Consider the following 27,983-nt stretch of genomic DNA (forward strand, 5'->3'; position numbering starts at 1 on the left):
TTAAACTATAAATAACGGCAGAGTAATTTTATTTAGTTACTCATTACTTCCTTACTCCTATTAAAGCTTCAATTAAAGGAATTTTAACATTCAGAATCATTAGCAGAACTTAAATGCTCACAGCTATAGAGGCATCCTGAATAAGGCATTATATTCCAGTGGCTTCACACTTGGTTTGTCTAAAGCTCATTTTGAGCTCTTTGAGCAAAACTCATTTTGAGACTTCTTTGAGGCCAAAGTCCCAGGGTCTAAACTAAGCCTCCTGAACACCAGGTGCATTTCACAGGAGCCAGCTCTTTGCCCAGGAGTGAAAATTTGATCTTGAACTACTCCATACCATTAAATTAATGCATCACACGACATTCCAATTAGGAGGTCCTACATTTAAGGATTTTATAGATGAAAGTTTAAAGCTGTCCTAATCACCACGAGTTCCTCTTGATATGCAAATGTCAGGTGAACATTGTGGTGTCAGCCTGCTAACTTACTGGAACAAAAACCACAAGCCCACACATTTAGAGTAAGAGTCGGTAATTCCACAGCAGTAAGTTCTCAGACACTGCAAATTTTCCTTTGAGACAGAAATGAATGTTTCTCTTCTCTCTCATAAAAAAAAAAATATTGCACATCTCATTTCCCCAAGAATCTTAGGCATTCACCAAAGGCACATATGACACTAGAAATAGTATTCTCAGCTTCCTTGACAAACCTTTTACTTCCAACAGGCCCTGCACGATGGCTGCATTACACTATTATAACAGGTTTCTCACTGAAAACTTGTTTGTGAAGTTGTTTCTAGAAGAAAATAAATCTTTAAGCTGCCCAAATGACTGAGGCACTCAGAATAACCTTAGGACTGTCCTTTGGGGAAGACACAAGGTCTCACTTTTAGCAGGTGCCTGACGTCAGGCCAGAGAGGGAACACAAGACAGGCAAAGGTTACATGGCAACTGTCCCCTGTGGCTTATGCAAGAGCCAAACAACCACTGCTCAGGATAGATGCACATAAAGAGAACTCACTGGAAATTACTTTTAATATAGGCAAACCAAAACTGCTCGTGAGTTGTAGGGTATGGTGGTGCCACAGACTAATCTGAACAGCTTCTGTTTCAGGTCTCTAAAGCAAGCATTCAGTAATTCACATTACATCAGTCATCTTTGGTAATACTGTACATTTGTGTCAACCACTTGGTAAACATGAGTTCTGCATATTTACAGTATAATTCATCATAACTGCAAACTAATTGGAAAGTTGATGGAGTGTCCTCCAACTGTACATGAGCTTGCTAAGGGAAGAGTTCAGACTAGCAACACTGAAATTACTTCACAGTTACATAGAAAAAAGTTACAATTCTTTGTCATAGAACATTACACAAGTTTGTTATTTTGTCTACAGTTAAAGCAGGTTTGTAGTCAGGATTATTAAATTAACAGCAAAACAGCTGCCAAAACAATTTAAGGGAATGTGATTTAAAGCTAAGATCTTTGATTAAAGTATTTTTTCTAACCCTAAATTATTAAAATACAGAAAAAAGTCATAATTATTTCAAAAATATGTATCTTTAAAAAAGGAGTTCCATTCCTTACAATGCAGTTTAAAACTAACATAGAAGGAATCAGTGCTACATTAAATACAGTCAGTAGCATTTGGATGGCATTATTTAAGTGTAATCTTATGTTTTCTTTTATATGGTCCAGCAATGGACTTCTCCTTGCTTTAATGTGTATCTGATGATCACTGAACTTTCCCCACTCATCCTGATGTGGGCTGTCCACACATACTGTGTTCACACTTAAGAGTCAGCATTTATGTACAATTTAAAAGCAGCACAGCTTTCCTACACCCTGCAGCTGTGCTCACTCCCCTGCAGTACTGGAGCGAGCACAACAGCTTGGATATCTCAGGGAATGCATCATTGTTCTGAAAGGCCTTTTTTTCCCCGTTTTCTCAGGGGGTGGCTCCTCATTATGTTTCCCAGCTGCTTCAGCAGGCACTGTCTGGAACTGTTCTATTTGAAACTCAAGATGTTTTTGAATGGCTACCCCGAGGACTTCTGGATCCACAGATGCCCCATACACTTCCCACGTCATTCCTTCATCATCCCATCTCACTTCACGAACTGGAGATTTGGGGGCCTCCAAGCCTTGCTCCAGGTTCACCTCTGGGAACACGTGTGAGTGACCTTCTGCTGCAGCTGCTGGGCTTGTTGCCACTGATTTGCATTCCATGGTTGGAAGAGTTTGTACCTCGGCATCTCTGCGCTCCAGAGCTAGTTTCAGGCCTTTGGTTATGTCATTCATAGAGGTCATAGTCCACATATCCTTAGTTGTCACTGCCGTGTCTGCACATTGCTGGCTGCTCAGAGCAACCTGGGCAGCCTTGGCTTCTGGAGGAGGTCTCTCCTGTGGAGCAGGTTGCAGTTGTTCTTCAGGAATGTTACAGCACTTCAGGATTTTCTTGGCATCCAGGCCCGATTCACTTACTGAAGACACCAGCTTAGGATATGTCAGAATGTCAGAAGCAGAAAAGGAATGAAAGTAGCCAGGTGCTGCCTGCTCTTTTCCTGTCTCACTGACAGAGCACACCAAGCGTGGGATGAGCTGGATGGATGGGATGGGCAAGGAGTGGCAATAGGCCGGGATGGTGGCGTCTGCCTTCAAGGCATCCTGCCTGAGGCTGCAGGGCCCCGCTGAGTTGTTGTGAACTGTCATCACCATGGGGGAGTAGGCAGAGTTTGGAATACTACCATAAGTCAGACCACCATGAATAATCCCAGGGGCTTGACTGAACGTTGTCCTGTTTGGGAAACCATTTCCAGGCACGTGGGGTCCTAGAACAGCAGTGTGAAACGTGCCAGGATCTGTGTAAACAGTGGTGTTACGTGGAATACTGCCACTGTCAAAGGTATTTGTGGGTACTTGTTGGTCCCTAGGTAGGACCGGAAGATGAGTCACAAGGTTTTGATAGTGACATGTACTTGGATTTGTTTCTGGTCCATATCTCTGAGTTTGAAAAGACATCCTAGCCTCTGGTGGACCGTGCCTGCAGCCAGAAGAGCTGAGGCTGGAGTGAGTAGCACTGGTTTCTATGTGAGTGACATGAGCCTGCTGTTTGCAGCTGCAGGTTAGGTCTGAGTGGCTTCTCTGAAGGGCAGGTCCTGATTCTTCCATTTTACACATCCCTTGCTGGTGAACAAAGCAGGCTGAAGAAACATTCTCAGCAGTGCTGCTCTTCACACACATCTTAGTGTCCCCCACTCCCCAGGATGCTGAGGATTGTTCAGTGACAAGAACATGGTTTGTATTCTTAGTTCTTCCCTCTGAATGGTCATTGGCTGACTGGTCATTTATGGTTGGGACCTCTGATCCAAGTCCCACCATCCCAGGCTGTGAGGAGGACCATTCAGGACTCTGCACACTCCTTGCATCACTCCTGTTTTCCAGGATATGGCAGATGGTGCTGCTATGGCTTTTCTTCAGCTCCTGCTTGTTTTGCCTTTCCTCTAAACTCCTTGAGTGCCCAATACAGGCCAGATTTGAGGAGCTCTTGGACAGGGGGTGACTGTTGACATTTAAGAGACTGTGACAAGTAGAACTTAGTGAGTCCTGGTAGCAATGGGTGTGGAGCTGGTGGTTGTCAGATGACATGGCAAAAAACAGAGACCTGCAAGAAATGGTGGAAAAGAAAAAGACACAATTTAAGTAGGAAATAAATGTACTGGAAACTATAATCTCTACTGACCTTCTGCTTGGGCTTCTTGCCTTCCACAGTTCACAAGTACTTTCTAAAAAACACAGTACTCTAGTCTAAGTGTACTTAGACCAGACAGTTTCCATTTTTGCTTTCTCCAAAGAGTTTTTCTCTAAATTAGATACAGGATTTTTTAAAATTCTGGTGAGTTTTTTTCCAATTCATAAAACACAAAAGGAAAAAATCCTCCTTGGTTTCTATCTTTTAAAAATAACTATCTCAACATTACCAAGTATCATCTCCCCAAATTCACTGGAGCCATTTTTGGGACATCCAGAGATGTCATGTAACTTAAGCAAAGACAGAAGTATTTTCCAGCTAGATATCTTTTCACCACAGTGGTCATTAAGCCAATGATATTAACTGTATCATCAAAACAACAACAAAAAGAGCTTAGCTATCAGTCTCTTGACATCGTCATTTCAGAAGTGATCCAGTCACCGATGGAGCTTTTAAACCTTGAAGCTGCAACAACTGAACAAATTCTCCCTTTTCCCCATATCTTTCCAAACAAGCTTCCTGATATTTCATGTTACAAGATCACTGTTTCAGTCCACCATTTTCCCCGAGCCCACACAAGTGTAGAGCAGGTATGGACAAAGTTGTTTTGACCCCCTGTGACAGAGATGACATGAAACCCAAGGTAATGACTTCTACCAAGCCAGTGTGGAGTCACTGCCAGTGTTCCCAGAACAAATTATGCTGGGCAGCACTCCAGCTTGTGCTCATCTCTGGCACCACAGGAGCTGGCTGCAAAGAGGGACCCAGTGAAAGGCTGGAGGTGAAATTCCCCTCTCTCTATAAGGAGGGTCTGCACCCCAGCACTGCCTCTGTTAAGGGTGCATGCTCAGGGCTCTCAGGCTGCTCACCTTTGCAAATCCACAAGTCCATGCTGGCTGTGGAAGGTGTGCACTCATGACACCAGAGGCAGGGTAAAAACAAAACAAGAAAATCTTTAACCAAAGCCTTGCAGTTCTTGTCCATTTTTATAGTGCACTCAGTCATTTCTACTTTTTAGAAAATCCTTGTTTCTACCAGTTGGTACAACACCCTAGACATTATTAACATTTATGTTAGCAGTTTTACATCTGAGGGGAGTTGTGATTGAAGATTTTGAATCTCACCAGATTTCAAGATCCATTTTTGCTGATTGAATCAGATCTTCCACTGATTGGCTACACATACTGCCTTGGTGTCACAGAGGTGTTGCAACATTTGTACAACTAAAGGTATCTTAATATGTTCATATATATCTATATATACCCACACAAATACATATATGTCTTTTCCATAAGAACTCACTGTGTTGAACAGAAAGATCCAGAGCATTTGTGCATTGCTTCCAGGCCAAGTACTACCAGATATTTTGTTGTGCAGATGTAGAGAGTGAAAGCCAGATTTTCTCATTTTAGACAACTTCCCCTCAGATATACTCCATGCACTCTGCCTCCTTAGCAGGTCTCTGACAGAAACCTGCACAATTTCCTGTGCACTATAACACTAAAATAAAATGAATGTGTGGAACAGAAAGGTACATACACATGGTGAACAAAAGCACGCTGAAAATGTCACAGGGAAGTTCACTCCTACCATCAAGGACACCGTGGCTGCAAGGGCTCACATTCAGCACTCTCACATGTGATCCTTTTAAAGTGATATTCACAGGCTTTAAGTCACGTACCAGTGTAACAGACAAGAACATGCCTTTTGCTCCCTCTGCCAACCAAGAGCTCTACAGCTGATCCAGGCAGCTATCAGTGCTTGTAATTAATTCCATTTCCATTGTAAATGTCAGCAGGCTAACAGGCTGCAATTTTCCCATCACCTGAAATCCACTTGTGTTGGCTGTTTGTCCATCATGAAATTAAATTGAGCATGACAACATTAAAAAATAGTAATATTTGCAATCACATTCTGACAAAATTCTCATTGTGGGTTGTGTATCAGGGACTTGTGACGAGCAGCAATATCCTCTAGCACAGGGTTGCTCCAATTTGAATTGTAGGCAGAAAAAAGGTGAAATCCCATTCTTCATATTTGTTACCTCTCCTGCAGTCACTTCTGCACATGAGTATAGTCTGCACAGGGTTCAAAGGAGTCAAGAGGATTAAACACCAGAGCAATAGCTGCCTACAAGGTGAAAACCTTACATTTAATCTCTTTAAAAGATAACACCCGCAAAGGCTCTCACACACACCTGGATGAAACAACACTTACTAATGGCAATCCTCAGACACAAATATTGAGACTCAGATGAAAGGAACCTTCGAACATATCCTGTTACAAATGATACAAGGCTGTAGGAAGCTTGAAGGGCTCTCTTACAAAGTTTACAGCATTCAAATACCTACATGTACACAGAAACCAGGGCTCTATTTGCTTTCTTTATGTAGCAATGGACATTGCTGCAGAAGCCTCTGTAACTGAAAGAAGTGATGTATTTGAAACTGATTTGTGACCTCATACCCAACACATTCAGATGGATGAAACAGACCAAACATAGTGACATCACTGAAAGCAACACCCAGGGTGATGCTGGCGAGGAAACCCTCAAAGAAAAGTCAGAATAAATTTAATTTTGCCCCACTGCAGGTGAAATCATGACTGAACATGGGCCAATGTGACATAAATTACACATGCACATGCAGAATATTCTAACCAGCTACTCCCAACAGCATCTGAACATTGTTGCTCAGACAGACCAGTGTTCCACACCAGCATAATTGTAATAATTCTCCTATGGCCTTGCACCTTCCCAAACTCTGCATTTCACATGTGCACTGCTGGCACTGATTGCTCAGGGTGCACAAAAATCCCCTGAGAAGAGGCCCAACACTGCACACGCACATCCCACGGTGCCAGACCTCCCACTGAGCCCAGGGTCCAGCCCATGGCTTCTGGGAAAGGCTGGAAAGCAGAAGGGTCCTTCTGGACGGGCCTTCCCACACCTCTGCCAGTGAAGGGTGGGTCACGTACAGAGAATGAGGTGCCAAACTTTTTAAAAATCCAACCCCAAAACATGGAACCTCTTCAATGACACAGCCATGCAACTCCTTTGTATTTTGTGAATCAGCTAATCAGGAATGGATTACTCACATGAAACATGGATAGAAGCACACTGATTTTGTGGGTACAAAGGCACCCAAACCAACTTTCTCTGTGCATGCTGGGCAGAGCAGACTGCTTGGTTTAACTCTCATTTTTAAAATGTAAAAATATAACTTATAGGAAAGGAATTTACTCAAAAATATCTACTTTAAGTTCTGAGTCTGTCTGAAAGATTTTGATTTGAGAGGAAATTCATACCTGAAATTCACACCAAAGGAAATTCACACCAAAGGAAATTCACACCTGAATACACAAATAAAAAAGTATGAATTTTTGAGGCAGATACTCTGCTATGAATATATAGAAAATTGTTAGACAAGCAGAGAAAGGATTAGGATAGAAATGGAATTAGCATCCACTATTTTTGGCTTAGCTTCAGATAGCTTATGAGGGGATCTAGGCTGCTTTCACTAATTCCACTGAACTACTTTAAAGCAACAAATGTGTATTTTGCTATGACTTATGATTAAAGTTTTGACCTATTTAATGCACCAGTAAATTTAGTCTCAAAATACTAAATACAATGTGTTATCAATTGAAAGACATTCACTGTAAATTAATTATGATTCTAAAATCCTTCAGTATTTTTGTACTCCACACACATATTTAATTGAAATTTTGACAACACTCTAATCTTTTATTCTGAAACTGTTCCCCCTCATCCTATCTGCCCATGAAAAAGTCCTTTTCTCTCTTTTTTAAGAACCCTCATTTAGTACTTTGTTACTATAGGAAGTTAAGAGCCAGTGAGGCAGTGCCAATCACCTGACATGTTGAACAACACAAGTTAGCTGCAGAATTTGGGAAGAGTCAGAGAAATGTAATACTATTTACTAGAAATATGCATGCAATGCCAGACACTTCTCTAAATCTTCCACAGTTATTTCTTCTTTATATAATGCTGATGGTCAACCCACAAGTCAAGAAGATTTGTAGTAATGACTGCAGCTGTTTCACCCATCTTCACTTGGCTGACCATACAAGAAAAAAAATTTTTCCTTAATTTTATGCTTTTAAAATCAACATCTGACTGCAAAATAAGTCATAATATCAAAGCCAGTTTCAGGGGTGAGAGCACTAATATGCAAATGTGGAATTTCGAAAAGCTAAACAATCTGATCCATACCACATTTTTGGATGATGATTTATTTTTGGATGCTGATCAGGACCCTCCATGGCAGCACTAGCCCTTTCAGAGAAGGCATTTTCTGAGAAGTGTTAGGGGGTTGCAAGGTCTTTGTCCTGAATTTGCTCCTTCATTCTGGCCCTGCTGTGCAATAATCAACTGCACAAAGCAAGCACAGAATTTCTGCAACACCAAACTCCAAGACAAACACAATTATATTTTATACAAGAAGAATAGTGTCATTTTAATTAACTTAAGGAATATACTTGAAAAGAAAGCTGCTAGATACAGGTTCTTACCTTTATTTAATCTTATTACAAACACCATAAATAAATTATAAATTAAAAACGTATAAATTTGAAATGAAGAGCAGTTTATGGCTAAAATGATGTAACTTTAATTATACCCTAAAGGGACAGCAGTCACTTAGCCATAAACACTGCTGACCCCTGCCTGGGGTGCAAGACAGCACATTGAGGAAAAGCTGCATTTCTGCCCCAACAGCCAAGCTCCCTCAGGTACCAGAAGCAATTTATTCACACTGGGTTCTCTTCAGGCCTGGTATTTTACAATGTGGCCTCCTTACTGCAATCCATGACTAAACTTCTAAGATACATGCTTCATGTGGTAAAATAACATAAAAAGTAACATCATCTAATATGATATTCATTCCTTTTAGAGCTGTACTAATTTTAAAGAAACTTATACCATCAAAATAAAAAAATTAGAGTGTGCTTATGTCTAAAAATTGTCCTTGCTTGCTTACATGGAAAACTACTTGCACGAGATAAGAAAGATCTGTTTTGCTTTAGACAAAGATTGGCATGATAGCATTATGAGATCTGATGGCCTCTCCCTAACTACTGCTACTGAAGGAAATAGTTCATTAACAGTAATCACTAACATTTACATTGAGGGGGAATCAAACCACTCGAGAGGCATTGGCAAAACAGGATTAACCATGGTAAAAAGCTTAGAGATTCAAGTGCTGGGATTAGGAGTTTTGCTGTTTTGCTGTTGCTGTTTTTAATTGTTATTTTATTTTGGTGAGGTGTAAGTGAAAGGAATAAACAGAGGAGTTACAGTAGGGGAAAAGATATCACTTGTCAGGGAACATTAAAAAATTTCTCCAAATTCTGTCAATGCAAAAATAATTTCTCTAAATTCTGTCAGCTAGATTAATAAAGACTCAGGTTGAGACCCCAATCACTTAGCCTCTAATCCATCATCTTTCTGTAAGCTTTCCATTTTGGAATAGCATTATAAACAAACTATGCCTTGTTCAGTTTAATCTGCTAATGCCCTTTTGTAAATATTTTCTATCATCCTAAGTATTTCTAATATCAGCCAGATCCACAGGACAGGCTGGCTTGGGCATCCAGAGATACCAACAGACAAACACAACAGACACGGGCACACTGTATGCAAAGGAATGGGGTTGTTTCCCAGTTCTGCACTGCAAGAGGCACTGGGGACACTGGGGCCATGGCACTGGGACCATAATTCACAGGGAGGAGGGGGAGTGCACTTGGCAGGCTGGAAAACAGGAGAGCAGGAGAGCTGTGACCCTCAGTGCCCAGCACTGCCAAAGCAGAGACCTTGTGCCTGATGCCCTCTCAAGGCCACTGGTCATAACCTCATTAGTTTCTGCTAATTACTGCTTTGGCTGCCAGGCTTTCCTGAAACACTTCTGTCTTTTGCCCGCCCTGTGCTGAGCACACTGGGCAGGTATCTCTGCGGTGACTGTGACAAGACTCAGAGTGAAGAGCTCCTTTCTCCTGAGTGTTAATGAACCTCAGCTCTCTCCTTCCTGAGGCACAGCAGAGATCTCTTCCCCAAAGGCTGAGGGTGCCATGGGTGCCCTGGTTCTTCCCAGCAGCCTCAGCAGGAGATAACAAACGAGTTACCACATCAGAAAATGAATAGATTCCAACATTTGCCCATGCATTCAGCTCAGTATGGAACAACAAGGCCACAGTGCCCACAGTTATCCCAACAGCCTGGAAGAGCCATGCAGGAGGGTCAGCATTCTCTTTTAAGGAGCAGGGACAGCCCACAGAACCAGCACAGCCTGAATTCTAAAGATGAAAACGGCTAAAATGAAAGTGCCAGGAGAAAGGAGCCTGATAGGGATGAACCAAAGGAGACAATTTCAGTGACACCTTCAGCTGAATTCCCAGGAAGGACAATTCACAGGGCTGTAAATATATTACTGGAAAATCAGAGAGAGAAGCACTCTGTCACAAGGGAGGCATGTGTTGGGACACTGTCCTGACACCACTACATGATTTACTACTGCAACATGTGGCATCTTCTTTGCCACCTTTTTAATTTAATCATCTATCCCAGAAACAACTTCAAAAATTTCTTGGACTTCATCTTTTTTTAGCAGAAGTTTATGAGCAAAACATTACTCCCACTATATCTCCATGTGGAGATCCGCCTCAGCATACAAACTACCCTACAGTATATCCAACAGAGATATTGTACAGTCATGTTTTGATGCTCACTTTTACTGTTTGACAGCTTCTTTAAAGCTCATCTCTTCAGTTAGAAGACTTAAAACTTTAATTACAAATTAAATATGATGACATGGTCATTTAATCAGCTGTTTTCACCAGCTGGGGCTTAAAAAAATCAAATATAATGACAGCAGGCAACACTGACCTAGAATCATGCTTACAGTGAATAGTGCATGCCTAAAGAAGTGGTATGTTAATATAATTGTCTTTCTGGCTTAAGCAGAACAGAATTAAGCAAAATGAAACTGTTAATTCAGATGCCAGGATTATGCTGCTAAGAATTCATGGCTACTGATATCCACTGGTATTGTAGAAGTCCTGTGACAAAAATATCTGATAGTTTCTTTAGGAATTCATCTTTAATGTAGAAAATATGCAGTGGCCTATCCACATTTGGATTTATTTCAGAGACAGACACTAGTGAGTCTTTTCCTCTTTACAGCAGGGGGTCAAATCCTATTCCTTCACATGTTCCAGCTTGGAGGAGACAGAATTGGTCTGGTGTTGAACAACTCATGCTCTTCAGAGCTCCACTTTTGTACCCTCTCTTCAGCCCTAAGCAGACCAGCTTCAAAGCAACCCCACTGACCTGGAACTCTGCAGAAACACATGGCCATAGCTTTGCTCAGTAAGCCTCTGCCTGTCAGAGGCCCAAGCCTGCCAATGTGTGAATCACAGCTGCCTGGGCAGCAGCATGAACTTAAAAATCATGCAGAAAGCCAGAAGCATGCTTACAGCCTCCTTCCAATCTCAGAGTACAGCTGGATACCAGTACAACCTGCACAAGAGGCCAGCAGTTTGCACATCCAACAAACTCCACCCAAACTGGCTAAGTGATTTGAATATCTGTTTGCAAATTCATGTGTTTTAGTGAAAAATATTCGAGTAATAATTTTTGCTGTTTGCTTGAAAGCTTAATAGTGACAGTTAGAGGGAAGGCACAAACTCAGTTTATCCCCCCTGCCCTGTGGACATCCCAGTTTTAATGGCACTGCACTTCTGGGTGAGGGCAGTGGGACACCCCTCCCTGCCAGGTGAACACACCTGTGACAGCTAAAGCTGTGTCCCAGCCTGTGTCAGAGGGTGCACAGTCTGTGTGTGTGCTCTGTGCTGGCTGCAAGGAGGCAGAAAAGCACAGAGCTGAGCCTAACATGCCCAGCCTCCCCATAAAGCTCACTCCCTTGCCTCAGTGTTGTGCCAACAGAGATAAAAGCTTTACAACCAGCTGCAGTGGCAGACAAAGGAAGCTCAAATCTGCCTTAAGAATATTGAATATACAAACATAGCCACAAGCACAGCAGCTTTTCATGTTCACATATGATCCTTAATTGAAGGATGGCAATTCCTACAGCAGCATCAAACAGCAATAAGGGTGATATAAACAAAGGCCTCCAAACATCTCCATTAGGATAAAGACAATAGATTGAAGGATGCTTCACCAAAATAATTAAAGATGACTCAGTATTCTTCAACATGTGATAGCTGAATTTCTTTCCTACCTAGAAAAACCTGGCAACTTACTTAGCAAAACCTAGAAATTTATCTTTATTGCTTGTTCCCCTGTTTCCCCCTGTGACTGAACACCATACAAGGGCCACAAAATCCCCTTAAATTCTTTATTTAAATAAGAGCATTTATGAACTGTATGGAAAACCTTGGAGAAAAAAATAATTCAAAACCACAATCCATCTACCTCTAGAAGCTGCTCTCAGTGGTGGCAGAGAAAAGACTGACTTTGACATTGTGGACTGACAGAAAACTGACTTCCAGAACTTAAAAACAAATTGCTCAGTAATTAGAAAGAGGAAACAATTGCTTTCTAATTCTGTCTGTGCTCACTGACATAGTGTATGACCTTGAGCAAGTCATTCCCTTTGTGACTCAGTTTACTCATCTGTGACTCACAGATTAGATGCAGAAGCCCCTGATGTAGGTATTTAAAGGCTTAATTCATGATTGCAGAGCACTCTCAAATCCTAGAATAAAAGATATTAAATATAAGATGCTGAAGATAATGTATTCTGGCCCTTCTTTTGTAATATTTGGATTGGAAGAAATAAATAGTGCATCTCTACAGGAAATTCTTGTTGCACTTGCAGAAAACTCACCTTACCAGTAAAGGTCAGACACTATCTGTGCTTCAGAAGAACAAGTTTAAAAGATCCCCTGCAACTTTCCAGCATCATGAGCACAAGTAATCTCAAGGATTTCAAATACTCAAACTCAGCCCAGTTTCTCAAATTGGGTGTTGTATGTAAAAGCTCTCTATACAATATGCATGCTGACAACATGTATATTGTATATGCATGGTATGTTAAGTAGCAATGATTAATTATTATAAGCAGCTTCATTAAACTTTCTAAGCAGAGTTGTCACAACTGCAGACCATGTTGTCTTGCAGTGCTACATGCACTTGTAGGCTTTTATTTACTAGGGTGAATTTCTCATGAAAAAGAGATTCTGTGACTAATTTATGCCTTCAGTTCACACTGCAAGCTGTCTTTTATACATCCTTAAGCTGGAAAAGAGCTGGCAACCTCTATCCAAGGGGCTAAGTATTGAAAAGAACTGAAAAGGGGACTAGCTAATCATGTTTCATAGCATTAAAAGGTGCCATTGTAGTATGAGGTAGCTTTGAAACTATTTAAACAAGGAATATGGGAAGAGGAAGTTTTCATTTCAAACTTGGTGTTTTGTCTTAAAAAACCATTATGTCAAAGTGCAATTTCTGTCTCCCAAAAAAGAAACCATCCCAATTCATCTGTGGTCAAATCAGACCCATGTGGGGAACTATTATTATAGTTTTCAGAGAACATCTGAGAGGGATGCAAGGGAACACTTCCCTACTCTCTCAAGACTGAGAGAAGAAAAACATTAGAGCTTGGATAGAAGAGAGCTCCTGCCTCCCAAGGCTTGATACCAGAGACTGTAAGGAGAAATAAACCCAAGACAGAGTAAAGTAACAGCCCAAAGCAGCAGAATAAAGTTTACAAATACTTTGTCAAACCCAAGTATGTGAAAGAGTTCCTCTAGAACTAATGTTTACACCCTACTCTGTGTAAACAAAAAAATTCCCCCTCCTCTTGGTTAATCTCAATCATAAACCAAGCTGCAGAAGTCTCCACTTCCTTATTAACATGTAATAATGTCAGAATCACAAAGTTTTGAGGTATAAATTTGAAACAACTCAAGAACCATGAGACAATTCAGTTCCTGTCATCATTCAGGTCTATGAAGATCCCACCTGTGTGACACAGACAACTAGAGAATAACTCCTCAGGCACCTGCTGCTAACTGCTAGAAACAAGATACTGATTATAAAGAATAAAGGCTCTGCTACAGGAATACTTTGCTTTTCAAACATTGGTTTGACCATATTCAAGACTCACACAGACAGAACCCTAAGAAATCTGGTCTGACCTCACAGCTGTCTCTGCTTTGAGCAGGAGATTGGAATAGATGAATTCACAAGGTCCCTTCAAAAAAGACTTTTGAAAATTCTTTTCATAAATAGGAGCTTTTATCCATCAGTGCCAATGAATGTCATGTACCTTCTCAACCTAAGAAGCTGAAATGTGCAGCCATTTTGCAATCCTAAACCACTTTTAATTGATTAGAAGAACCTGTACATTTTACTGAAACCTGAGCACCTTTTACTGAGACAGGAATGACTTTGGAAAGGAAGCACAAAGGTGATCTATAGAAAAGAGGCAGTGACTCCAAAAGTTTCTTTCCAATCCATTCGCACCTCTGTTGTTACTAAATCAACAAAATCACTCCACCCCTTTCACAGTTTAGAGGCCATTGAGAACAAATAAAACTGCTATAACAAGATGTGTGTTTTTCCTTGATGTTTCAAGAAGCACTGATCTACCCTGCTCAGTCATAAACACCGAACTTTCCCAGCAGATTCTTAAAAAAAACAAAATCAGTTTATGAGAGTTAGGGTGGCTTTGTGCATTCATCATCTCTCCAATTTCCATGGCAGGTTTGCTTAGCTTGAGCTAGAAAGGAGATGGATCTTTCACTTCAGCTCAGAGGAACTGGTGTCTGTCAGTCTTCTGCACTGTTGACTGAAGTAAAGCTCTGCAAGTCAAATGAAGGTCTTACAACTGCTCAATCCCATTAACCTTCATTTGCACACTCAGGTGTGCCCTTGCTAAAGCTTAATTAGCAAATATTCTGCAGATGGAGAAAGACTCCTGCTCCTTCTGTACTACTTTCATACTTTTTTGTATGAAATCCACACTGTGCACAAGTCAAGCCATCATTTTGCAAGAGCTTCCCCACACAGGGACAGGCCAGTTGAAAGGTGATCTTTCTTATGAAGCTTTTTTCGGTGCAGAATGATGCTTGGCTATAATTCACATGCTTAATGCCCACACACCAAACTAGGAAAGACCTGGCTGATGTCAACTTCATTTAGTTGGCCTGACCCAATTCCCATGCTCTGAATACATCTACCCAAGCAGCCACAAAGTGATATTTTTTTGTGGTTCCTGTTACTAAAGATAATTTCTCAGAATTTTAACAGAATTTCTAAATGGAAGAGGCCATCTTCTTCCCAACAATCTTAGCAAATACTAAGCAATCTTAGCAAATACTCCTAAAGGAGAGCTCTTAACATACAGATGGACTACAACCTGCACAGCTATAGATTAATTCAATTGTTATAAGGCATCCATAGGAAATATTGCATCAAATTACCTTAACCAGAGAAAAGCTCAGCAGTATCTTTCATTTCACTGCCTTCTCATTGTATCCCTCATGCAGATATTCCTGACCACTGTACTCCAAAATTTATTTTCATTCTGCCCCTCATTTTGCTTTACAGAAAAGATCTCTCTCAGAACTGAAACACTGCCCCCAACCCCACCAGAAAAAAAAATAAAAAAGGCTATTTAGAAGTTTGTTTAATTTACATCTTCCAGAATCTTAATATCCCAGAGAGATACTGTGTATGCATACAGCTTTACTGTTTACACCAGTTAAAAATGTCTTATTTCTGTACAAGGAAGCTGCAATAATTAACTAAAAGGCCAGTGCCTGCAGTCCCTATGGTGTGGCTCATGGCCATGGAAATTGGTTTAAGAAAAAAAAAAAAAGAGTTCAAGGCTCTCAAGGAAAGTAAAGTGCAACATCACTTGGAGCCAGATTCCTGCTGGACTGTTGCTCTTGGTCCAAAAGGGTTTAGACTAGAAGCAATATCACACACACCTGCCAAAGACAGTTGCTGCAACAAAACTATTGGAATGATAAGAAAAATATTTTTTTCTGATTCATTGGGAAAAATACTTGCAGAACAAATACCATTAACAGGTATCTTTCAAGTCCCTAGCCTTGGAAAGCATCATTCCTAGGCTGCATTCTCCTGCAAAATGTGTAACAGCTTGCAATATTCAAATACAAGGGACCAGAGTGAAGTACACTGCATCCTGATCTAAAAACACGAACTCCAGGGCAAAGGAATGAGCAATTTAGTCTCTCTAACCTCAAGAAGAGTCCACTGAAGAAGAAACGGGATTTGGTTGCTGTTCTGCTCAGAAATAACCTGCCTGCAGTCAGGTGTAACAGTATCTCACTGGTACAAGCAAATACCTCTGCTCATCTGCAGTGGTTAAAAGCCACCTCCAATTTACCCTTTGTCATTGCCCTAACAGAAAGAAAGAAAGAAAATCAAACTTCTGAAGTCCAGTGAAGCTCAATAACAATTTTCCTCTGTTTTACCCTCCCTCATACATTTTTATTTTCCAAGTGCAGTTTGAATATGCGTAGTTTACTATGGAAGGAAAAATGTGGACTTGACATGGTTATCTGATGGAAATGTATCACATTTTGTATTATAAACTAACTCTGACACTCCAGGGCCATATACAATTTACTGCTCTTGTTTAAACAGCCCCAAATAACTGTCAGATAAACTAAATTGCAATTCCAGCTTTCCCTGGAGTACAGTTAAAATGTCTAGACAATAAAAATCAACAAAACCTGATAAGTGGAGAAGTGTTTATGGAGTAATCAAGACATGGCATGAAAACACACAGCCCTCATCTAATCCACCCTCCTAAATGAAAACTTCTCCAAACCTAATTGTTTTACACAGGGACTCCATGCAGAGGTCTCTAAACTCAGATCTTACTACAGTCAATGTACTGCAAACATTCATTGCACTAAAACATGCAAACAACCATCTGCAAGCTTTCATCAATCTCTTGGGGCAAGAAAACCACTGATAGTTTTGTATTTTGTATGAAATTATTACTTAGAAACATGAGTCAATGGAAGAGAGGCAGATTTTGATCTATTTTAGATCCATCTCACTTATGTCTGAGATCAACATCTTGAAAAATGCATTTATTTTCTCTTTCCCATCACCTTTCATGCTTAGAGTTCTCTAAATGGAAATAACTGCTTGCTGCCCCCTCCCTTTTCCCTCTTCCCCTAAAATCCAGGAGTGCATCAGCACTGACTCTTGCTTTTAATCACAACATATACAGAAAACAGTCTTCTAAGGATTCTGATACAAAATATTAATCTAGTGACAATAAAAAGCCAAACCAAATCAAATTTGTGACTTTGGGAAAAACATACTTTGGTTTAAGAGAAAAATTTTATTTGCCATTTTAAATAGCAATTGACCATTTATCTAGGAAGGTAAAGTGCAAAACAAAGCTGATATGCAGAAAGCACTGAAATATTCCTCAGATTTTTTTAGTGTTGGATTTTCCTAAGAATTTAAAAAACACATGGTACACATGGTGGAAAGCAGTAAGGTAAATGATTCTCTGGCACATTAGTACTAAAAGGCAGAAATTTAAAGCAATAAAATTTACACTTTTCTCTTATTTTTAGTATCCAAACACTAACATGCACACAAGAGATAATCAAAAAGCATCTTCATAAACTCACAGATGTGCAGAGGAATAAGATGAACAAGCTTATAGGGTTTTTCTCCCCCAAAGAAACAGTGACATGTATACTCTGGAAATAATTACTATAAGACAAACACATACACATGAAAGTGAAAGACATCAGCACAAAAAAACCCACCTTCTACAGAACTACATTAAATTCAATTAAAGCTCAGGGTCATAGTTCCCATCATTTCAGAAAAAGAGAAAGCTACCATTTCCTGGGATTTTCAGTGCAGCTATCAAGCCCCTGCTGCCAAGACAGCACTTACAGAAGCCTGGCTCTGTCTCTGTGCAGCTCCTCTCCCTTCCCTTCCCCTGCTTTGTTCCTCTGCTGGCAAAGCAGAGAGGGCTCGGTGTCCTTAGAGCAGACAGAGAACTGCCGTGGTCCTTACCTTCCCCCCACTCAGAGATTGCACATCCAGCTCCCCTGCACAAGTTACTTGGAGGGCATTTAAAAACAGATGCTCAGAAATCTGAGGAGAACAAAAGCCCAAGGAGTTCAGATTTCCTCTCCTTGATCCGCCTGATGCTGTTGACACTAAGGTGAGCATATGAGAAGGGGAAGGAGGTGGGATTGTCAGAGAGCATCAAAGGCAGGAGATTGGGAGATGGGGTTCCCTCTGCCTCGACGTGGCTCCCCCCTTGGCTGGAGAGGAAATAAAATGGAGCCCAGGAGGGAGGGAGAGAGATAATCCTGCAGCTTCATCTGATTAGAGAAACTGGGCCTGTGCAGAGCTGGCAATGCTGCTGGGGAAGCACAGGGAGGGGAGGCACACAGGGGCAGGAAGAGGAGGAGCAGAGGGGGAGGAATAAAATTGTAAGGGTTAAAGGAAAATTATAAAAGGTATACAAAGGAGCTGACTCCTGGGCCAAGGCATCCTGGTACGTGTTCAATATCAACCCTGATATAAAGGTGAAATCACCAGTAGGAAACTCCCATTGCTTCTGGTAACGTGGAACAATCAGGAAGAAAACAAATCAAACCCCAAGCCCAGAATGCATCCATCCTGTGGGCACAGACTGGGAACAAGGATGTTCCCATGGACTGCAAAGAGTGAGATTGTTTGGGCTGAGCAGGGAGAAATGGAAAAAGCAGTATCCTACAGATAATTATCTAGATTGTGCCAAACAGGACACAATTTAGAAACCATTTTCTATTGCATGCCATTTTCCAGAACCTGTTTCCACTTACTTACACACATCTTAGTTGAACCAAAGTGACTTCCAAGGAGCTCATGCCAACACACACATCAAGGAGCTCGCAGCTGAGGCTGCCCTCCCACAAGGCTCCCACTTGTGCCACCCCCTCTCCCACAGCTGGCACAGCTATTTCTGGGCTCACAGGTGCCCACAGAGTGTGGCCATCCCCACCCCTGTGGTGCTGCAGCCCTCGGGGGATGCCAGCCTGCCCTCCCTGCAGCGCTGTGTGCTCACCCTCAGCCTGACACAGGGGCTCAGCCAGGCACGGGCAGGGTCCTGGGGGTGCTGCCATTGAGCATCCCCCACCCCATCCTCACCCAACAGGAATATCCTGCCTTGAGGACACAGGCACACAGCTCCTCCAAGCTGCCAGATGTGACCTGTGGTGCACCAGGGAACATCAAGGACAGATGTGACCAGAGGAGTCTCGTCCCCATCCACAGTGGCCCATTTTGGTATAGAATTTCCTCTTTTGCTCACCTTTATGAGGCTAAACTCAGTACTTTCCCAAGGATCACTCCAAATTTCCACATTGTGAGCTGCTTTTATTCTTTTCTGGCCTATTCCCTTCATTTAGAACTTGACACAAGGGAGGGTGGTTGGATCTCTAATGGAACAAGGAGAAGGATGCCAAAACATCAGAAAAGAACCCTTTCAAGTCCTCTTTCTTTCTGTTCAGGAAGCAGTTAATAATTCTTGTAAACCACTTCCAGCAGTTCTCAGTTTGCTCCTAAGCCTTCACCAATATCCTCCTATCAGTCCTAGCTCAGCTGAGAGAGGGGGATCAACACCCCTCCCCAATGCTTTTAGGAATGTACAGTTGCTCCCTGAGTCTCCAGAATGGGCTCAAACCCAGTAATTTCCTGTGTGTTCCCAGGCTTTGTTCCTAAGATGCACACCCCCACAGAGTCACTGAGCAATCCCACCCTCAGGCTGCAGGTCAGGAAGCATCTGGGGGGTTAGGAGCCATGCACGGGTCAGCAGCAGCTTTCTGGCTGCATCATTTTACCTGCCATGTGTCACAGCAGTGAAGCAGAGTAGGCACTTGCAGTCAGCTCTTTGTGCTGACCTTGACATCCTTCCTGCCAGGCTGGAAACAGAAGTCCCTTGAACCCGTTCCTTCCAGCACATCCTTACAGCATTCCTGCTGGCCCAGGATCATGCCCAGTGACTCTTCCCATCCCATGGTATGGGCCTGCAGTGGTGCTGCAGGGAGAGGGCAGCTCTACATCTTTCTCTTTTATTCCAGCAAAAGACCTTTGGCTGACATGGTGAGACACACCCCTGGCACCTGCAGCTACTCCAACATTGTTCCAGTGCCAGTGGCCAGCCATGGAACAACTCAGTACGACCCTTCCACTCCAAGGCATCTTCCAAATGAGTGCCAGGTTGCCCAAATGACATCCCAAGAACATAGAAAAGATAAAATGAGAGGACAAGACTGCACTTAGCTTTTCCCCTAAACCCTTTACAGAATGGACTTGCAGGGCTTTCTTGTCCCAGATTTTCTCTGTCCACCAAGGTTGACTATTTTCATTGAAAGCATCACAATGTGCTTACTGGAAGATACTGGTGACCAACTTTTACATCAACAGGTCACAAATCTGAGCATCCACAATGCAATTGGCATACAGCTTTCTCATTCTACATTTGATGAGAAAAGGTGTACAACTGCCTCAAATTCAGATCTGGAGAATTCATTCTTGTATCTTTCTTTAGGAAAGCTGATAGTTAAAGGAAGCTGAGAAATCAGTAGCCTACAGATCCATTAGGCCAAATCCAGACAATGCTGATGAATTTCTTTTGAGGAGAAGGACAGCATTATTTTTCAAGAGAATGATTTCAGAACAGTTCTGCCACTATGGCTCAGCCTGACTAGCATTCATGTTTTTCTGAGAACTCCCAGGGCTTAGACATGTGAGAATGTATATAATTTCATGAAATTAAAGTCCTATGTCCAGCCATGGAAGAAAGCTTTCAAAATTACTCTTTACTGATTTGGGTGCTTGAGGGTCATATGAAAGCAAGCCACCAGCCCCCTGACTTGGAGTCATCTGGTGTGAGGAGAGGCAGCCAGCTCTGCCTGCCTGCTGAAGGGCACCACCCAGGCAGAGCTTTGGACCTGCAGGCCAGCTTTTGTCAGTCTCCATCCAGGCAACCAGGGCTTCTACATTTAAGAGAAGTCCAGTCCAAACCCAAAAACCCTTTATCTAACCTAAAATCCACTGACACACTTTGGCCATCTGCTCCTCTTCAGAAGAGGAAATGGGGTAGGAAAACCATCCTGATTGCTTGGTGCCTCCTGAAACCAGGTACTGAAGCCCTTCTCTCACCCCTTCCCATTTATAACCCCACAGTATTTTCCTGCACTGCCTGGTCTGCTGTCATTTTGAGCAACTTTGTCCTGCCAGGTGGGTGACCTGAACCCACCCACACTGTGCCTTCTGAACTCCTCCATCAGCCCTGAACCTGCCCAGCTCTGCTGCTCTTTGTGGAATGCCCACAAACACTGCCTGAAATTTGTTTACATCTCTGTCTGGGGGCTCTGCATGGAAACCCTGCAAGGCTTGATATTTGTTGTCTCTTGATTCAAAGCCACTTAAGCCAGTGAAACTGCACCTTCCACCAGGCAGATTTTATCTTAATGCATTTCTGGGATATATTCTAGTCTTCCACAATAAGGCAGCCCTCCAGGAACAATATGCTGTCTTGTGGGTAACACTGCTCATTTGCCTGAATGTCATCTGCCACAGCCAATTTGGATCAGGTTTTGGATTTCTCCATTGTAAAGTATTTTTGAGGGTTTCTGAAGAATAACAGCCCCTTAGCACAGTCTGGGAGAGCCTTCAAGATAATCACTAATGCACCATGGGCAAATTTAACTTTTTCTATGCCTATAACCAGTCAGAAGCTCTCCATTCCACATACTACTTTTCCCTTATTGAAATTTGAATTCTGTATGCAGCGCAAGTTTTTAGTTTTCACTTATACTGAGACACCCAAATAAGTCCAGTCAGTCAGGTGTAGGAGCTAGCATAGCAAGTGTTCACACACACACTCAAGGCAACTGAAATGCACAGAGATTATTTAAAAACATGAAAGTGACCATCACCTTCCATTTGACATAAACAGCAGGGTTATTTCTAACAGAGTTCTATAAAGAAAGCAATTCTGTCAGGTAAGTGATATCACATTAACTTCAAACCTTCCAACACATCCCAATTCATCACCACAAACATCATTCCATGAGGCTATGTGCCACATTTCTAACAGGTCTGTCAACCTAATTTGTCTATAAACACTTATATAGAGTTTTGGGCATAAATATAAACACTATATAGAGTGTTTCTATCCAGCAAGCATCATTACAAGTTTTGCTTCTTGTGCCTGGGAGAAGACAACTGTTGGTTAGATATCTCAATTACAGCAGGCATGGTCTCTGAATAAGCCTCTATTCTGTAATTTTATTTTTCTCTGAAAAGGAAGATGATTTGTGTGGGTTTATCTCAAAGTCTCCATGAAAACTGCCAGGTCACCTACATTTATCTTCATTGGGAATAATGCTGTAACACTACTGACATGACTTTTTCCAAGGAGCAACATAGATGCACTTCTCTTCTTTGCAGAATTAATCTTTTTGAAAGCTGTCAGAATTTTTAGACCTGTGAAAACTGGTGGTTTTGAGCTCTGTCATCTCCTTTCTTTTTCATCTTGGATATAAGAGCAGCTTTCTCAACAAAGCAGACCAGTTCTTTTGCCTTTATTTTACCTTGGCAGTTAGTGAGGCAGCCCACTGATAACAAACAATGTACTTCAAAGACTTAGCAAATCTCTACAAAGCACAATTTTTAGTTTGGTTATCAAATAAATAGAACAGTAGCTCATGGAGAATGAAAACAAGCTCCCTTTTTAAAGCATATTTTGCAATAAGCCAAAGATGATATTGCACAAAACCTTACATCTCCTCTTAAATCAGGGGACTATCACATGGACACTCTGCTGCCCTACTTCTCCCAGCTGTCATTTCCTCCCATGCACAACCACTGGAATGTCTTCCCTACACTTCTTTAGTATCCATTAGCAGAAAGCAATAAATAATTGCACCAAAAACCCAACCCTTCAATCCAGTTTTGGGGTAGCTTTAAGCTGCCTTTCATGCAATAAGGGCTTTGGCTTTTTGATAATTTAATCACATCTCTTCACCCTGCATTTGATTGCTAGTCTTCCATCTGTTCTGTAGTCTCAACTGAAAAGGAGGAAAGCCAGGACCACATAAGCAGGCAGGGCTCCCAGAGTCTGCTTCCAGAAAAAAATCCCACTGCAGAACCACCACACTTTGAGAAGTCACCACCAATACTCTCCTTATGTGTCTTGCCCACCAGAACACTCTTGCAAGTTTGAATCTGACTTTTTTTTTTTCAAAACTACATTCATGTAGATACTAAAGTGTCCTTGGTTTACTTCTGCAAATGGTGTCATTAAAAAAAAATTACTTGGTCTTTGAACAACACAGTATGAGAGTCTGTTCTAGATGTTAACTGGTGCCCAGGGCTGAGGGCTATGAACAAAGCCTGCTCTAGAGAGAGTTTGCTTTACTCAATGGGAGTTAAGCATCAAATAAAGACTTGAACTCTGATGCCTCAATTCCCACATGTAAAATGATGAAATGGGATCAGCAAGAAGCTGGGGAAAGTGCAAAGGAAAACACTACACAAGAGGAAAGTTCTGCAGCCTGGGAGCATAATTTGCCTCATGCACTTTGAAAAAACACAGCTCTGCAGCTCCAAGAAAGGCTTTGTTTTCCCATGACCTGCAATAGTCCCAAACAACTCAGACCACAGCCATCCTAATGTCTCACGGCCTGTGAATCAGCTCCAGTCCACTCAAAATGCCTAATCCAGACTCCCTTTCCCTGGACAACAGGCCTGGGTGACATATCCATCCTCATTTCTTCCCCATGCAGCAGGAGCTGCTTATCCTGGTCTCCCTGACTTCCTCCAGGATATTCTGAGGAGAGAATATCATGGAAGGAAGAGGGACTTAGGAAATCTGGGGGGAAATTTGAAGAGGGTCTGGATCTAGTCCCTGGGGCTGCCTATAGTGAACCAGTCACCTAAGAGGCACAATGATCCTTGGTTAAATGAGAGAGAATTATTGTACAACCAATACACCAGAGTGACATCTCAAATTAGACAAGAGCTGAGAGCAGCCCCACTATATATTAAATAAGGCTTGCTGCACTAAGCCCAACATTTCAGAGCAGCCCCACTGTAAGAGAACAATACTATTTCAAATGTATCCACTGTCAGAGGCACTCCAGCAATATGGAGTGTAAGCCCCAGGCTAGCTCTGCCTGCAATAATCTGCAGGCTTGACTGTGTGACAGATTGAAATGCAGTAATAGTGTTTATGCAACTAATTCTTGTTCTAATCTATTAGTTTATGTAACCTTTGCTCATGGACATACTGACTTACAGGTCTCAGGAATCTAAAGAAAATCTCCTTTAACTCTCTCCCATCCTTCAACCCCTGGTTGCCCAATAAACAGGTTGTCAGAGATCTTGTTCATTCTCTTTGAGGAAAAATTATGTTGGCAATGGGAAAAAAGGTATCAGTTAAATTTCTCAAAACCTGTGTACTTCTCCATGCATACCAATGAAGTCATGTAATAAGCTCACCTGTGATGTGCAGGTGTCCTTCAGGTTAGCATTTCCAGCCACAGCATGTACCATTTGAGCTGGGAAAGGCACAGCAATTGTTTGTTTAGCTCCTACAGAGAAAAATTACTACTTTCTGGCATTTACTTTTTTTTTTTCCCTGAGTAAAGCAAGGCAACAATATCTGTGTCAGTGACACTTATTCTTCCTAGCTTGAAAGATTTATTTTCATTCTTCTCATATTTCTTGTATTTCCTAGAACATTCTTACATCTATTTTAAGTGAAGAGCTAACCACAGAAACAGTGTGCAGAATTCCTCCTGCAGCAGTCACAACTCTAGTGATTACCACACAAAACATGCCCACATCAGCTTATTTTATCCTTTTTGGCTAGGCACTAATATAGATTTTGAAAGGATTAGAGTCAGATCAACCCTTTTTGAGTTTTTTTGGTTGTGAGGTTTTTATGTTTGTTTGGGATTTTTTTGTTTTGTTTTTGGGGGGGTTTTCTTTGTGGGGTTTTTTTTGTTTTGTTTTTTTTGGGGGGGGTTGTTGTTGTTTTGCCTAGGGTTTTTTTTGTTCTTTTTTTGCGTGGGCTTTTTGGGGTTTTTTGTTGCCACTGGAATAGTTCACACAGCTGCTGCAATGTTGCCCTCATGACACTCGTTAAGTACCCTACACCTGATTTAATTTCTAACCCTTGGTATCGAGGATTCCTACACAGACCAAACCTGATTGATATCAACTGAAATCTAAAGTATTTGGAGCCAAAGCCCATGGTATTGGGTGTATTTAGGAGACATCATCATGCATTTCTGATGCATGCTGGACACTACCAGTACTAGATAAATACTCTGTAAACGGACCAGGCGTTCCTCATTCCTTGGCGCAAAAGCAGCGTAAGAATGGGCAGAGTGCCTCTCTCCAGTAGTGCCTCTGCTCGTGGGGTGGTGCCCCAGTGGGTTCCTGCTCACACTGAAGCGTTTGCTCAGGCAGAGCCAGGAGCTGGGTCCCAGGGAGCTCGGTCAGTTCCAGCTCTGTCCTGTGGGGCCCCTTGCCAAGGAAATCCAGCAGGGACAGCCCCAGGACGGCGCCCGCTGGCCCCCTCCTGGCCACTGCGCAAAGACAAAGGCATCGCTCACCCCCGTCAAAGAACCGCTGCATTATATGAAAGGTTTACTCTTTTTTTCCTGCAATCAGCATTTCCATTTTTTATTCTTACATCTTTGACCCTCAAGATCTCCCTACTGTCTTTCCCAGGATTTTGAGCAACCTTTAATTCTTTTTAAACACAAAAAAATGTATGGGATGACACCTATAAATCTGTGGCTGCTATACAGAGAGCAGTTTTAGGTGCACTGCAGAAACATCTTTAAGTTAGAGGAAACAGATCTTCAGCTTTCAGTATCTGATTCCGGGTGTAAATGCTTCCAAAAAGAAACATCACCTTTTGCTCTCAGTTAAAAGCTTGCATCCCCTAAGGTTGTACCTTAGGGCTGTATTACACACGGTGTATTTGCTATGCCACATACATGATTTTGTGCTTCCCTGCAAACCTTAAGATGGATTAGTGTCTACAGATTCACCTGCCTGCTCAGCAATCCCTCCCCATTTGTCTAATTCACATTATGTCTGGCTTAAATTCATTATCCCTCACTCAGAGAGGGTGAGGCTTAGGAAAAACTGTCTAAAACAAACACCAGTCTTGCCTTAGGGCAACTTCTGTTGTTCACTACAGCTGCGTGAACAGGTCATTTTTCATGTGTACACATACAATCTTGCAAGGTCTTGCCAAAGTTATTGAGTTTAGATTACTCTTATCAAGGCTGGGAAGTGTACAAAACTGGAACAAAAAGTCAGATATTGCCCCCAAAAATCTTTAAAACCATGCAAGCCAAAGCTACACAAGTAGTTTTCTCTGCAAAAGTATCTACTTGTACATATTATCTCTGAACTTGGAGTTTATTAATAAAGTAATTTTTAAAGGAACATTTTGTGTTCTTATGTTCTTAAAACATCAACAGCCAGCTAACTCTTAATGCAGTTTACATTACAAAAAACCCTTGCAACCATAAGAACACATTCTAGTAAAAGCAAACTCGAAATTCTTACTATAAAACACAGGAAGGAAAAGTTATTAGAAAGGAATAAAAGTTCATTTTTCCATTTTGCTTCATACATTCAAAAAAAGTCACCTTTAAAGACCTTTTTGCTTTGCTCTACTATTTGCACCGAAGCCCAGCTTTGGACAGGAGGTGGTGCTATAGTCTGTGTAAATTTTGTTATTAGGCAACACCAACAGTTAAAGATTACTAAAAGGAAAAGGTAAAAAAAGAGAAACATTCTAAATCCTGTAGAAGTGCTGGCATGCAGACTCTACCTACAGTTGCTTTCATATCAGCAGGTATTCTGTAACAGTGCTAAAAAGTTTTGTAAGAAGGCACTAAAATATTTGTGTCTGTCAAGGATTTCAAATACCTAGCAAAACATGATTATCAAAGCATGGAAAAAATCTGTTATGCACAGCTCTGGGCAAGCTGTAACAGTTTTTATGTGGCCAAGGCTCTGTTAAGCAGCTCTGGGCCATGAGGAAACTGATGGAACAGTGGAAGATTTTTGCAGCTCCAGTGAGAACATTCTGTCTGCCTCTCCCTGAAGAATGCAAGGTTAGCTGCAGGGTCAGATTTACTGGCCAAGATGAAATGCCAGATTAGGAATCCAAACCCCATGCCTAGGTTAATGCTCTTTCCCCCTCTCTCCTTTCTTCTTTTGCTGTCTTTCTCCTCATGCTCATCTAGAAGTACCAAACACGGCATCTTCTGAAGACTTTTTTCTTGCTGTCCATGTTGCCCTGTCTCTATCCCCATTTTCCACCTGTAACTTTACTGGGAGAGCTGTTCTGGATTGCAGTCTGCTTGACAGTGACAACCATCAGCAGCCAAGCTGAGAGAAAACAATTGTGGAAGACTGGTTCCCTTCTGGCTGCACTTCCTGTCCCATTCTCATATTTTCTTTAGAAAGGAAACTAACAAATGACTCCCAGAATGGATCCAAGGGGTGTTTTCTAAGAGAGTAGATCTTTCACATATTCCTTTCTGAAACTATCAATTATCCATAGCCTGCTAAAGCCAAGAACTACGTGTCAGACCAAGGCCAACAGCAGATTGTGGGAGAAATTCTTATCTCAGTTACACAAGTCTGGATCTGGAGGAACTCCAGTTATTAAACAATCTATAAAATTAGGATAACAATAAGTATTATTTCAAAAAGGTTCGTGATAGTTAACTACTAGTAATTAATGCTGGTATAGAAATCAGGCAATGGTTGCCTGGAAATGAAAGGCACTATAGAAATTCTAAGTACTCATTATTTCTGCCATTTGCAATTAGACTTTTCAATGTAATCTATTTGTTGTAGTCAGGGTGCCCATCAATGCTCCCCGCAGATCTCAATCTATTGTTCCTGAATAATTCACCAGTCTCAATAACATTAGTTCACATTTAATTGGGGGGAAAAAAAAAAGCTTACCTCTTTCTAGATGCCATTACAGATGAAGGTACCACCAACATGAAAGTCAAAATTCCCAAACACAAGGGAGTGGGTGTGAAGGCAGAATAACTTGAACATATTTTACTTGAAATGGATGGACCTGAAGATCATTTTACAACTACAAAATGGGATTAAAAAAAAAAAATCCTTTTATTG

The 27,983-nt window shown here is 41.6% G+C and overlaps 1 protein-coding gene across 4 annotated transcripts; it reads right to left on the reverse strand.

Moving 5' to 3' along the window:
- On the reverse strand, window positions 1-27,891 carry GPRIN2 (G protein regulated inducer of neurite outgrowth 2). 4 transcript variants are annotated; one of them, XM_066554604.1, is made up of 2 exons: window positions 27,807-27,891; window positions 1-3,664 (listed from the first exon to the last, which is right to left on the reverse strand). In XM_066554604.1, exons 1-2 carry the CDS (start codon window positions 27,845-27,847, stop codon window positions 1,858-1,860), a joined length of 1,848 nt encoding a protein of 615 aa, XP_066410701.1. In that variant the 5' UTR covers window positions 27,848-27,891; the 3' UTR covers window positions 1-1,857. The 4 variants fall into 4 exon arrangements, with proteins under 4 accessions (XP_066410701.1, XP_066410703.1, XP_066410705.1 ...); XM_066554606.1 differs by lacking the exon at window positions 27,807-27,891 and adding an exon at window positions 17,814-18,050; XM_066554608.1 differs by lacking the exon at window positions 27,807-27,891 and adding an exon at window positions 17,691-17,747.
- Window positions 27,892-27,983: the final 92 nt, after the last annotated feature.

Source organism: Molothrus aeneus, chromosome 8 (genome assembly GCF_037042795.1).
Source record: "Molothrus aeneus isolate 106 chromosome 8, BPBGC_Maene_1.0, whole genome shotgun sequence".
Classification (NCBI taxonomy): domain Eukaryota; kingdom Metazoa; phylum Chordata; class Aves; order Passeriformes; family Icteridae; genus Molothrus; species Molothrus aeneus.